The following is a 14,922-nucleotide window of genomic DNA, read 5'->3' as shown; positions in this document are numbered from 1 at the left end:
TTTAGATAGTGCAGGGTGGTTGTGTTGTCCGTCTGGACCAATAAGGACTTGGACTGTATGGAGGGCTAGATGCCTTGCCAGTAGCTCCAGCATGTTTATGTGATATGCCTGTTCCTTGCTTGAACACAGGCCCAGAGTCTGCAGTGGGGCCATGTGTGAGCCCCAGACCTGAAGAGAAGCGTCTGTGATCAAAGATCGTGTCAGAAGAGGTTGGTGGAAGGGCACTCCCAGTACGAGATTTTTCCGATGAGTCCACCATGGGATGGATGATCTCGCAGAACTGGAAAGTAGAATCCGGTCGACCCATCAAAACTTCTTCTGATCCGATTTGTCTTCCAGGTCCTGCTTTAGAGGCCTCATACTCAGTCTGCCATTGGGGACAAGGAAACTGCAAGATGCCATCGAACCTAGGAGCGATGGAACCTGCCGAACTGAGGGCTGATGAACTTGAAATAGACTATTGCATTTCAGACGGACAGATAAGTCTCTCCTCCGAAAGAAACACTCTTCCTGCTCTGGAGTCTAGAGTAGCACCTACGTAATGTATCCTTTGAGTGGGCTGATGTACTGATTTCTCCATATTGACCTTCAGACCCAACCGCTGTAACAGATTCAGACAGATTCGATACTGGTCTTTCACAGTCTGAGGAGATGAACTCTTTAGAGCCAATCGTCGAGATACGGATAAATAGCCTTGGCGACGTAGAGCAGCAGCCACTACTGCCATGCACTTGATGAATACTCGAGGGCCGACTTTAGCCTAACCGGCAGGAGTTTGTACTCATAGTACTTGGAGTCTACCATAAAGTGCAGGAACTTCCAGTTTCATGAAGCAATTGGAACATGGAAGTACGCATCCTGAAGGTCTATCGAGCAAATCCAGTCCCCTTGATGGAGATGAGGGTATATTTGATGGAGCGCTAGCATACAAAATTTCTCCTTTCAGATGGCTTTGTTGAGGATGCGAAGTTCCAATATAGGTCTGAATCCTGCTTTTTGGCCTTTCTTTTGTACCAGGAAGTATCTGGAGTAAACTCCCTTTCCTCATTGAGAGGGAGGAACTTCTTCTATGTATCAACAATGGAGGGAACTAAAAGGACAATGTTTAACGGGGTCCAGTGCATACGCCCATGAACTATAGCAACAAACTGCCCGAAAGGTAGATTATCCCTCAGGGATTTGGGATGATGGCTGTTGTAGAGGAGAAGACTGTTCCTGTCTGTCTCTTTTCTGTGTAAGTTAGTACTTAACCCACTGTCTGAGAGCCAAATCCTAAGATCAAGGAAGGTAATGTTCGTGTCTGAAATGGTGCTCGTGAACCTAAGGAAGGGGTTCTGCGAGTTAATCCACTGAAAGAATGCCTGACAAGTGTTGAGGTCACCCTTCTATAGTATCAGGATATCATCGATTTACCTGCGCCAGAGGTAGAGGTTCCCCCTGTATGGATTGTGGTCGCTCCGAATGATACTTTCCTCAAAAGCTCCATATAAATACAGGCCAGACTCATGGCCAAGGTACTACCCATCGAGGTGCCCTGTATTTGGTGGTAGATCTGGGTGCCATATTCAAAAAAGTTTTCAATGAGTGAAGCGCACTCCATGACAAACGAGATGGGTGTAGGGGAAGACCAGTATTCTTTTTGCAGGGAAAGTTCCACAGCCTCCAAGGTAGCTTGTTGTGGAATTTTCATATACAGTGCTTCCACATCAAATGTAACCAGAAGGTCCACTCCCTCCCTACCTTCAATTTTGTCAATTAGGCATAGGACATCCCTAGTATCATGCAGAAATTATGACATTTTCTTAACTAAGGGCTGCAGGAATTTGTCAACGAATTTAGACAAAGGTTCAAGCAGTGATCCAATGCCTGAAACAATGGGTCGGCCAGGTACAGGTGAAATGCCTTTGTGGATGTTAGGGAGGGTGTAAAAGTTCAGTATCCTAGGGTAATCGGACACCAGGAAGGAGGCCTCATTTTTGATAATCCACCCATTCGTCTCACCTTCCATGACCAAAGATGTGATCCGGGCAGTGAGTCTGGGGGTGGGATCAGCAGCAAGTGGAGCATAGTGTCTCCTGTTGGAGAGTTGACGCCTGCACTCGTGGTCATATTCCCTGATTGAATGGATCACGGTGGCGCCACCCTTAGCAGCCCGTTTGATAATGATAGTTGGGCCACTGGCAAGTGACTGGATAGCCTCTCTCTCTATTTTACTCAAATTGTAGTAAATGGGGGAGCACTGTCTGTTGACCAGACCTTTGTGCACAGGCCCCTCAAAGGCCAGTATCTCAGGAGGGACCATGTTATTGGTGGGTGTGAAGGTGGAAGGTTTTCGTAACCCTGTGTCATCCAGTTATGGTTCTGGTCTATCATGGAAAAATGCCCTCAGTCACACCAGTAGGGACAAAACCTAGGCTCTTTTCCAGAACGATGGTCTCAGTTTCAGTCAGAGTAGAGATGGTCTCAGTTTCAGTCAGAGTAGAGATTTAGCACTTTTGCCGACCACAGTACAGATATATAGATCTCTTAAGGTATTCTTGGCTAAACGTGACTTTATGCTCGTTTTAGGTGGTGTTCGTAATGAATGCCAGCTTGTGTTAAGTAGAATCGAAATGAGTCTAAGGCCCAGGCCACTTATGTTCTGTATTATTGAGTTTACCATGAGCAAGATAGATAATCCCTTTGATGAATCATCCCATTAGTACCAGACATTAGTCCGTAGTTTGTGATGTTTGTCGGTACTAGATTTAATACATAATTATTATGGCATTTTAACATTTGATGACCTAATGATGCCACAAATCCTTTGTGATGGTACAAGATGTCATTATGTAGATTGATTCATTTTTTAACCAAGTACTTATTACAACATTTGGTGTTTGCTATCTTTAGTGAGGATACGTTCATCAATCTGCTTGAATCTATCCAGAAACTGCTGTTCAGATATTGAGGTCTTACTGGTTGACACTAGCACCAAAACGAAGAAGAGGTATGAAACTAGATATTTACATAAAAAATATGAAGTTCACATTATTACTAGAGTAGAAAGAATATATATCTTTTTTCTTTGACAGATTTTGAGACAAGTCTTCTTACTCTTCCTGGGAGATTCGTTCTTCCACAATACCCTGTAAGTAAATGCATATTGTCTTAGTGATGCAGAGGGTGATGGCGGTTAGTGAGTAACTGCTAATCATCTGAAACAACGTATCTTCCATATGGAATTTTGAAATAATTGTTTAGTCAAATTTGTTATATAACACACTGTTGATTAAGAAAAATATTTGAGAGACATGTTGAGTGACTTAGGTACATGTACGTTTTTAACAATGAGATTAGCAATCTCAACACACGGTTCCTAGATAAACTATGATGATGAAATATGTTCTGAAGATTTTTGACTGTTATATGTTCAGCACATTATTGTATGGATCGATAATTTGGTTGTATTGTATCCACACAGGGGGCACTCCTTTTTGCTATTAAACCATTTTCCTGATGATGGACTTAGAGACTACAGTTACAAAGACCGAAAAGTCGACCTGCACACCATCTCCCAAGGCATCCATGTCTGGAAGAGCAATAATAATCTATGTTTTTTAGTTGCTCTCACTTGACTAATAGGAGTGGTTGTGATGTGATGAATTGTTTTGTTGAATTAATCTATACATCCTTTCATTACATTGTTGCATCAGATTCAAGACTTTATGTAAACCCTTTAATCAATTTGCAATTCAGTAATAAATTACAGAACATATTTTTGATATAACTAGGTTCTTCCGTGTGTTACTTTTGCTTTCAGATATTCACAAAGATTGTTCTGTGGACCCCTGTGAGATAGTTCGTGTATGACAATCTCATTGATTTAGGTTTCAACAAATAGTATGAATGAAAGTGGTTAAACAAATCCCTTGTAGACAACTTTACTTTGTACTCTCTCATAGACCGGCGCATATCCATGGGCAATTCCCCCGCCTGTCTCCCTATGCCCGCTGAGATTACTCCTTTGCAATAGCCGCCCTTTTCACTGCGGGCCTATGTATCAACCTCACTCTTTTAGAGCCCTTACATCATAGGAGCCTACCAACTCTCTCCCCCCTTCACTGGATATGTCCAATATCATGGCATGCTTTATCCATGCACTAATGGGACTACCAAGACTTTAGTGATTGCATTTTGATACTTGTTTGAGGCTATTGTTATTTCCTCTATCTGCACCATACTACAACATGGCCGCCACTTTTAGTCTGGGCGTACATTGGCATTACGACGGATCCTCGCCATGTTGGCCACGCGTCCGCGCTTGCGTGGCCCACGCACACTCCCCCTCCACGCGACAAGGGTCTACGGGAGTTCCAGCGCGAACAGCTAAAAAGCACAGTAACTGAATGGCACTTCGCCCCGGCTTCTCCTTAACCCTTGATTTGCGGGTAGGTTATACGGTGTGGTCCAAGCTGTGGACAGGTAAGAGGGCTGCTACATGTGTGGCTTCAGTTTGTGCCAAATTCTATGTTGCCGTACTTACGCCGCTCTCGGTTGAGGGCGGTGCTCTAGGTGCCTCGCGGGCGCGGCACGCCACCTTTCCATAGTCCCATGAGTACATCGTAGCTGCGTCCTTGGGTTGCATCGGGTGGGAGCTGCCGCACCAGGAGTTCTGCGCGCTGCCCCTGTTAATCCCCCGGGATTTGATCTGGATGGCGCGGGGCCTCCGTTGTTGCACGCGACCGCTCTGAGTGCATGTCATTAGGCGTTCTCCCTAAGACTTACCACATGAACAATGTAGGTTTGGTTGTTCGCAAACCGGGCATACTTAACGCTCCCCATTGATTACGGCCTACACTCGGCAACCAAAACAGCATTGCCTTTGACTTTGATCCTGACTATGTCTCCCCTTCCTATTCAGGTACCTACCATCTTTGGTGCCAGCACACTAGAGAAGACCGGTGAAGCCCTTCTTGGTCCTAGTAGGGTGAGATTGTCAAGTACAGTTTACCAATTTTTAATTGATGTCACCAGTTCGCAGTAACCACTAGTTAGTCGCACCAAGCCTATGCTTACCTTTTAAATTATAATTAATTTCCCATCATTGATTTTGCACTTTCTAGTCTACTGAACAGAGTGGGTACCTCCGTGCCCCATGTTCATTGTTTTAAACGCTGTAACCAAGCTGTGGTGACCTTATCTGACCACAGAGCAAACTGAGGGATAACTCTCATCCCTTCATGTCGCCCTCTCTTAGGTCCCACCTAGACAGAGCAGGACCTTCCAGCCTGCGCTCCCACTTCAAGAGGAAGGTAGTATTCGCCCCATCCTCACTGTGTAGCACTATTTCATTCTTAGGCCCTGACGAATTGCTCTCAAAGCATGAAACATGTTGACCTTCGGGTAGAAAACACACTGCTGGATCTTTGCACCAGCGTGCATCTTAGCCTCACTGTTTTAAGCAAGTTGGTGAACCACACCAATAAAGGTTGCCGTGGATTCACTAACCTTTTTTAATCCTCACCACTTTCACACACGTCTACACTTCCCCTGAATCCCTTATACCCACATGCACCAACTGGCAGGAACAAAAGATCTCCGATAAAGAGCCCCTCTATGGGTGCACGTTAGACATTGCAGCGCCAGTCTGACGAGGAGCAAAACCCATAAGATGAAGCATGACACCTAGCTTGCTGGGTGTGTGAGGGGCGAAGGTACTACCCATCGAGGTGCCCTGTATTTGGTGGTAGATCTGGGTGCCATATTTAAAAAGTTTTCAGTGAGTGCAAGTGAAGCGCACTCCATGACAAAAGAGATGGGTGTAGGGGAAGACCAGTCTTTTTGCAGGGAACGTTCCACAGCCTCCAAGGTAGCTTGTTGTGGAATTTTCGTATACAGTGCTTCCACATCAAGTGTAACCAGAAGGTCCACCCCCTCCCGACCTACAATGTTGTCAATTAGGCATAGGACATCCCAAGTATCATGCAGAAATGATGAAATTTTCTTAACCAAGGGCTGCAGGAATTTGTCAACGAATTTAGACAAAGGTTCAAGCAGTGATCCAATGCCTGAAACAATGGGTCTGCCAGGTACAGGTGAAATGCCTTTGTGGATCTTAGGGAGGGTGTAAAAGTACAGTATCCTAGGGTAATCTGACACCAGGAAGGAGGCCTCATTTTTGGAATTTCCCCACATTGCTGCTTTCTCCGCTTGGTTACGCCGTTTATCACTTCCTTTTGGGGAACAGTGTATTTCCTTTTTGTTGCTATAGGAACTTCTTCTATGGCAGATTTCTGTAAGAGAGTGGACACCTCCTGTTGTAACAGCGGCAGCTGGTGATCACTGGATTTTAGCAGACCAGTGGATTGCAGTGGAAAATGGAAATGTAGAGCATATCCATTTTGCTGTATATTCAGCACCCAGTGATCGTTTGTAATGCTGAGCCACTCTTGAACGTGATAGGTGAAGCTTTCTGCCACCGGAGTGGGTAACGGCAACAGAGGAAGCAATTGCTCATTGCTTGGTAGCATTCTTGGTGGTAGAACAGGGTTGTCGAGGTGCACCTCTACGCCTTTGGTAGTGCATTTTGGTCTGGTGATACTGCCTCTGAGACCACTGAGGGGTTTGAAGCCTCTGTTGAAAGGTCTGCGATCATAAGGCCTGTACCGGCGCCTGAATTCCTTCCTCTTTTCCAGATCCACAGCCTTAAATGTGTCCAGTTCCGATTTCATCGTGATCCTCTCTTCATTTGTATGTGAGCCAAATAGGGAATTGCCTGAAAAAGGGAGGTGCTGGGCCTCCGGCTTCAGGGCTGTAAGACGTAACCTGGAGGATCTTCTGCCGTTAATGCCATGTGAATACGAGTGCACAGCCAGAGATGCTTCTTCTGCCGCCGCACTGATCATCTGGTTCACTAATAGAGCACCCTCATGGAGGATCTCTCCGAAATCCTGGCAATCTTCTTCGGGCTGTTTGTCCTTGAAGCACTCTAATGAATCCCACAATGCTCTGTCATAATGTCCCAAAAGGGCTGCAGCGCTAGATACTTTCAAGATCCACTCCTCAACTCTGACCGTCATCGGATTGACTGTAGCAGAGGATTTGACGTTAGAGTATGACACAACGTACACTCTATGTTTTGAAGTTTTCAATGACGACTGATGCTCAGACAGTGATGTCGTCGGCAGAGGGTCTGCCGTAGCCGATTTCTTCGTTGTCGGAGACATTTCCTACGCCGAGCCCGATGCTGAAGGAGAACAGACCGGGACATTACTCCTGAAAGTTGACCTGGGCCTCTTCTTCTTGTGTTTCACAGGAGATCTGCCTATGGAGGTAGTGGATTCCTTCTTCTCGGAGAGACCATAAAGACTGATTCTTTCTCTCTCCTTGAGAGTGCGTCTTGACAAATTCTGCCAGTGTTGGCAGGTCTCAGGGGAATGAGACCGAGGAAGACGAAGGATACACACAGAATGTGAATCTGTATTGGCCTTCTTTTTACCACAGGAAGGGCAAGGATCAAACAGAGAAGGCATCCTCTGACTAAAAAAGCCAAACTGCTAGAAAAAAGGCAACTCCTTACTTTAACAGGTGTTAAATTAAATGTCGAAATAAAAGAAGTTCTAGCAAAAAAAGGATAATTTTTGACTGAAAAGTAAAAGAAAATGTGGAGCTGAGTAACCAGGGTCCTGACTGAAGGAGCCGGAAAGAACAACTGACCTAACTGTCACCCCTGCGGCATGATGGAAAGCTGGGGGTCATGGCTGCCTTAAAGGCACGGTGCCAGTTTATGCCTACAATTGTCTTAATTTTCTATGCTGTTAAGTTTCCAATACAGCCTATGGGCTAACAATGCCTGTGTTTTCTGCAGGACAACTTTCTGCTGTTAAATAAAGAGAGAGTGGAGGGCAAGTGAGCGCTGAGACACCAGTGTATGCAACAACGGGAGGGAGACTGCTGCAGAAAGAGCTGACAAGAAAATCAGTGTCCTCACCTGTAAGACACTGAACAATAATATGCCTGACAACCTTAGTCTACTTTGGGAGCGATGGGTGAGGGACATGGGAGAAATGGAAGCCAATGACTGGGAGGCGGCCCTTATGCACCCCAGGGAAGTGGCCACTAAAGCCCGACTGTGCCTCATCCAATATAAAATTCTGTGTAGGGTACACAGAGATAGAGACAGACTGCGTACAATGGGGATGGCAGAGGCCAACATGTCTTTGGTGTCAGTGAGCCAGGGGAGACTTTCTAAACACCAAATGGGGGTGCCCTAACATTCAAATATGCCGGAAGGTAATCATAGAGGAGCTTAGTGCGGCACTGGGGGTATGACTCCCTGCGGATCCCAAATGTGTCCTACTGGGCATTCCCAAGCCATCTAGATGCTCCTAGATTCAAACTCATTTTTAAGCCTGGTAGTTGCCAAATGTAATGTGGCCAGTGGGTGAGGGTGGGTAGCAGAGGTTCCCACCATCCAAGAACGGAAAAGGGGGATGGACCTGTAAATGGCAGCGGAAAAGGTCATAGATGACAGTAGGGGTTGCCCCCAGAAATTCTGCAAGGTCTGGGGTCATTGGGTGAATTATGGGGTTGAACTTCTGGAGGATGCCCTGGGGCCACCTTCACATATATATGCCCCAAGACATCCCTTGAACATGGTGGTCAACAAATCACCGTCGATATTGCTTTGTCGGTGTATTGAGAGTGATGCAAAGTTTCTTATCTGTACTGCTTGACACATATGGAATCACTGCTGACTATATGATAATGTACTTTGTGATTGTTCTCATTGCTCTGTTGTTGCTGTGGCAATGACACTGTGTTTGTTTTGATAACCTGAAATAATAAAAAGATATTTAATAAAAAAAACAAAAAGCCTCCTCAACCACTCGGACCGTAACAGTTTCTCACACTAGTAATACACATCAGCTGTTCTGGCAAGATCCTGCAGTGGTTCATGCCAACTGTTGCAGATGGGAAAATCAAGATACCAGAAACTTCATCTGTTGTTAAGTAGCCTAGGACTATCCTGCTCCCATCATCTTGAGACTTTACAAGGAACCCCCGGAATCTTAAGTCATCAAAAGAAGTGATAAGATCAATCATTATGGTAACAACATGCAAATATCTTCAGCAACTGATAACTGGCCTTGACCTCAATAAATAAATAAGGAATAGGAAAAACATTTTAAATAGACAAAACTAACATGCCATTGTCTATGCCTAAAATAGTTTGATAGACAGCAAAAAGAAAAAGAAACTCTGTGACCAGGTGAGGGACTTAACAGCTGGTTCTGGAGTGCAAACCAGATACAGAAATGGAGCAGGTGTTGTCTGGACTTAAGGCTGAAGGGCTGAGCCAATAGGGACCTAAGCAGGTACACATAAGGGAGAAAGGTTCAAAGGATCAGAGAGAGCCCAGGGAATAATGTAAGACACATGCAAGATTGGGGTCTATGGTATAGGTCTGGTCCAAGGCTCTAGAAGGCGAATTATGAACCACACGGTGCCATAGTAGCTATGCAACAGAAGGAAACTTAGGGATAACTGGCTGGCACCCAGCGGAAGATCCTTGGATCGCAGGTTTGATGGCGAGATGGCAGGGTAATGAAAAACGATTTTTTAACAAAGAATACAACAAATATAACTGCTCAAACCAAGACAGCGCTTTGATGAGAAAAAGCTGTTCTGAAAACCCCAGCAAATCATCTGCAAATTTGTGCACAATGCTGCCATGAAATAACACTGGAAATAACAGAACAATTAACAAACAGAAAACACCAACCTGGAGGATAGGCACTCTTTGATTTAGGGAGATATTGGAATCAGATTTATGCTGTTGAATTATACCCGTTCCAAGCTCCTCAAGAAGCTGTTAAAATAAGAAAACATGCTCTTACAAATGCAGTTCAGACCGAGTCAAAATAAACTAATACTGGTTTTCCTGAAAAAACATGGAATGGGACTTAATATAAACATACAACCTGAAAGCCACCCATCCACACACTTGCGCTGAACATACAAGGCTGAAATCAGTGTATTAGCAATAGATATCACAAAAAAAAACATTCAAAATAATCAATATCATTGGCTCTGTTATATATGCAAAAGTAGTTTTGTATTGAATATTATATTTCTGTGTGAATAAATAATAGTGAGGAGGAGTGAATGTTTGAATGGATGATCAATGCATGGATGTATACATGAATGCGTGAGAATGAATGAACGGTGTGTATATTGAAATGTTAAATGCTCATAAATAATTAAGGAGTGTGTGAGAGCGATGGAGGGTTTGTGACACTTCACGAATTGAGGGGACTTCAATAGGTCAGGATCTGCACATTTTTGTCACTAGTCAGCGTAAACAATAAAGCAATTCTACAGGAAATCAAACAATGAAGATAATGAATTGCTTCAGCCTATAAAAAGAGTAAACAATAAAGCAATTCTACAGGAAATCAAACAATGAAGATAATGAATTGCTTCAGCCTATAAAAAGAGTAAACCAATCCGAGCTGAAATAAAACACTTAAGTGCAACTATCTGTTTGTGTTGGCTGAACAGTTTAAAGTTGCTAATTTAATTTTGTACTTTTGCATTTCTTACTATTGGTGTTTTTCTATTTTTTCCACGGTTCATTATATTCATGTAGGAGAACTATGTTTCTGAGCTCTTTAAAAATGTAAAAAAATTTTTTATAACTTGCAGGTAGGTGTGTGTGCGTGATGAAGTAAATAACATTCTGTTAGTTTGTGTGCAATATTATTTCTCCCAATAAATCATTCTTGGATAACAAGGGTTCCTACGCGGTACATGTTAAAAGGAAAGAGGGGATTCCTTCAAGGTGCCCAGCAAAGGTGTTGCATTATGACAGTGTCCTAACACACAAAAATTTGGCCGCTACAACTTTGAGAAAATCTGTTATTTTTAAATGTTAGGCTTTGGTGGTCATGCACATAATAAATGTGACAGTAGAACAATAAGTACAATAACGTTATTAACAGAAATGGGGGTTTACAATTTAAGAAGAACTACAGATCAACATGATTTCACCAACTTCCGTTCCTGTAACTCCCTGCCAGTCATGTGGTATGCAAATGGAAAAGTAGTTTCAGCATGTTGAGGTGCACGCCACAAACTGGATTGTTGGCCGATCTCTTTCCTTCCCACTGCATTTCCTGCATTTTTTAGTAGCAGGGATGGAGCTATAAGCATAAGTTACTTACCTTCGGTAACAATATATCTGTAAGAAACAGTAGTTCGTGTTAGATTTCTTACATTAGAATATCCCCAGGCGTCAAACTGGAACCGGAAAGTTTTATGTAGCAGTACCCCTGCGCGTCGGTAGGCGTGGTCGGCGGCGGGATGATGTCGTAGGAGTACTTAGACGCCGCCCTCGCGCGCTGACGTCAGTTCTTGTACACCATGCCAGAGACGGACACTGGTCCCATAAAACTCGGGCCCTCAAGGGGAAATACCTTAACCCTAGCTATCGGTCAGCAGAACGGGGAGGATGGATGGGGTGGTAAGGAATCTAACACTAACTACTGTTTCTTACAGATATATCGTTACCGAAGATAAGTAACTTGTGCATCTGAAAGAAACAGGTTAGTGTTAGATTCCTTACCTTAGAATAGATACCCCAGCAATACCAACCCCGGTGGTGGGTCTGCGGACCAAGATCACACCAGAAAGTCCAGGAGAACGGAACGGCCGAAAAAGACTTCTCTCCCGACTTGGCTGTCCAGGCAGTAGTGTCTAGCAAACGTGTGCACGTAGCTGCCCGACAGATGTCCTGCAAGGTGACTACCCGACCCAGGGCAGTAGTAGCTGAGTGGAATAGGCCCTCAGCCCAACAGGGCGCTCCTTTTTAGCCAAGGAGTAACAGACCTTGATGCACAACACGACCCACCGAGAGATTGTCCGTTTGTGCACCGGCCGTCCCTTCTTCGTGCCCACGTAACCAACAAAGAGCTGGTCATCCACCCGAAACTGACGTGTGCGATCAAGGTATAAGGAGAGCGCATGTTTTGGGTCCAGACGGTGGAGCCTCTCTTCCTCTTTCAAGGGATGCGGCGGCGGAAAGAAGGTGGGCAAGATGATGGACTGCCCGATATGAAAGGCTGTGACCACCTTGGGCAGGAAAGAAGGACAAGTCCTCAGAACAACCTTGTCCGGATGGACAGAGAGGAACGGAGGTTTAGGCTGATTAGGATGCCTCAAGAAGGCAGAAATGGCAAAGAGGTAGCCCTTAAGAGTGCCCAGAGCAGAACCCTGCTGGGCAAGAAAAAGAGGAAGAGGAGAACCTCTGCAAGGGGGGCAGAGATCCATAGCCTTTGCTGTGCACCATGCCACAAATCTGTTCCACCTGCAGGCGTATACCGATTTTGTGGGGGGACGCCTGGCTGCCAGAATCACATCACAGACTTCAGGAGGCAAGTCAAATGGCCTCAACCGCTGCCGCTCAATCTCCACCCATGGAGGTGGAGGCTGGACAGGTTCGGGTGGAGGACCGTCCCCTGCTGCTGCGACGGAAGGTCCTCCTGAAGAGGCAGACAAATCGGGGGATCGACTGACATGCTGAGTAGCTCAGTATCTTCTTGCCCAGTCCGGAGCCACAAGGATGACTTGGGCCCGGTCGCGTTTGATCTTATTCAGCACTCTGGGCAGAAGTGGTATAGGAGGAAAGGCGTATAACAGACCGTAGCTCCACTCGTGACGAAAAGCGTTGCAGAGCGAGTGCCGCCTTGGAAACTCTAACGCGCAGAACTGTTGACATTGCACGTTCTCTTCGGTGGCGAAAAGATCTAACCAAGGCTCTCCCCATTGCTGAAAGAGACATTGCGCCACGTCCGAGTTCAGACGCCATTCGTGATCCATCATGCACCGGTGGCTGAGTTTGTCCGCCCTGGCGTTCAGGTAACCTGCCAGGTGTTGAACCACCAGGGTGACGCCCTGGTGTTCCAGCCATGTCCAGAGGCGCAGAGCCTCCTGACAAAGGGTCCACGACCCCACCCCGCCCTGTTTGTTGCAGTACCACATGGCGGTGGTGTTGTCCGTGAACACCTGCACTGCACTTCCCCAGACAGAGGGAAGGAATGCTTTCAGTGCAAGCCGGATCACCCTCAGCTCCAAAAGGTTGATGTGGAGCCGGGACTCCGCCGGAGACCAGAGGCCTCTATTCTCCCTCTCTCCCATGTGACCTCCCCATCCCAGGAGGGACGCATCTGTCACCACTACATGCCCCGGTTGAGGAAGGGAGAGAGATCTGCCGCTGACTGTTTGGGGCGAGCCCGCCTTCAACAACCAGTCGTCGAGATAGGGGAAGACTGAAACCCCTAATCTGCGCAGATGAGCTGCGACCACCGCTTTCGTGAACACCCATGGGACGCTGGTAAGGCCGAAGGGGAGCACGGTAAACTGAAAGTGCTCGTGGCCTACCGTGAACCGCAGGTAACGCCGGTAGGCCGGCAGGACGGAGATGTGGAAATATGCGTCCTGCAAGTCCAACGCTACCATCCAGTCTTCTGGGTCCAGGGCAGCTAGGACCTGAGCCAAAGTCAGCATCTTGAACTTCTCCTTCCGGAGGAAGCCGTTGACGCTCCTTAGATCCAAGATAGGGCGTAGGCCCCCTTTGCCCTTCTTGGGTGCCAGAAAGTAGTGGGAATAGCAACCAGGTCCTACTTCTGGCCCAGGAACGTGCTCGACGGCCCCCTTGGCCAAGAGGGCCGTAACTTCCTCCTGCTGAAGTTGCAAGTGATTCCCCGACATGCAGTGGTACTGCAGTGGCATGGCTGGAGGGGTCGCCTCGAAGGGGAGGGAGTAGCCCCTTCGGACGATTTGGAGCACCACCTGTCTGATGTGATGGAGCGCCAGTGGAGGAGGTGATGGCGAACCCTGCCCCTCACTGGTGTCAAATGTGGACGAAAACTCTGAGGATTTTGAGGCAGATGCTGCGGGTGTGGACTGACCTTGCCGGTGTCCCCTGGCACTGCCACGGCAGTTACCACGTCCGTGTTGAGGTTGGTTCTGCAGCCTGTGGCTAACTGGACGTGTGGGGGCGCCTCTTACTTGGCCACAAAAGGGACAAAAGGCGGACGTCCGCTTCCGTTGGCCGAGGCCCAGGGACTTGGCCTTAGCCCTGGAGTCCTTGAAGTGCTCCAGCGCGCTGTCCGCCTTGTCGCCAAAGAGGTGACGGGCATCAAAGGGCATGTCCATAAGAGAGGTTTAGACATCGCCCGAGAAGTTGGCGGACTGAGTGCCAGAGGGTCCTCAGACCCCTCCCAATCACCCTCATCATCCATCTCCTTAAGGTGAGGAAGAAATGATGGAGCCGGGTCGTCGGTGAAGGGCTCACCGATCGGCGTCGAGAACGGCGCCGGTCTGACGCCAGATCCGGACCGGAGTGGCAATCGGCGAGGACGGCGACCGGGCGACACCCTTGGTGACGACGTCGGCAGAGGGATCGTAAGGTCGACCGGCGTCGTAAGGTTGACGGCGCCGGGGCCGAAGCAGACGGCCCGCTTGGGCTCGCAGACGGCCCGCTTGGGCTCGCAGACGGCCCGTTTGGGCTCGCAGACGGCCCGTTTGGGCTCCCAGACGGGTCCGCTTGGGCTCCCAGGCGGGTCCGCTTGGGCTCCCAGGCGGGTCCGCTTGGGCTCCCAGACGGGTCCGCTTGGGCTCCCAGACGGGTCCGCTTGGGCTCCCAGACGGGTCCGCTTGGGCTCCCAGACGGGTCCGCTTGGGCTCCCAGACGGGTCCGCTTGGGCTCCCAGACGGGTCCGCTTGGGCTCCCAGACGGGTCCGCTTGGGCTCCCAGACGGGTCCGCTTGGGCTCCCAGACGGGTCCGCTTGGGCTCCCAGACGGGTCCGCTTGGGCTCCCAGACGGGTCCGCTTGGGCTCCCAGACGGGTCCGCAGGGCCCGAAGGCACCTCGGCGGG

The 14,922-nt window shown here is 47.6% G+C and overlaps 1 protein-coding gene across 2 annotated transcripts in view; it reads right to left on the bottom strand.

Moving 5' to 3' along the window:
* Positions 1-14,922, bottom strand: part of HEATR6 (HEAT repeat containing 6) — a 353,001-nt gene that overhangs the window by 89,735 nt on the left and 248,344 nt on the right. For both annotated transcript variants that reach the window (XM_086954868.1, XM_086954869.1), the window contains exon 14: positions 9,767-9,853. In XM_086954868.1, coding sequence (XP_086810994.1) covers positions 9,767-9,853 — 87 coding nt within the window. The remainder of the gene's footprint in view (positions 1-9,766; positions 9,854-14,922) is intronic.

Source organism: Lissotriton vulgaris, chromosome 2_1 (genome assembly GCF_964263255.1).
Source record: "Lissotriton vulgaris chromosome 2_1, aLisVul1.2, whole genome shotgun sequence".
Classification (NCBI taxonomy): Eukaryota; Metazoa; Chordata; class Amphibia; order Caudata; family Salamandridae; genus Lissotriton; species Lissotriton vulgaris.
This window is presented reverse-complemented; position numbering and strand designations above follow the sequence as displayed.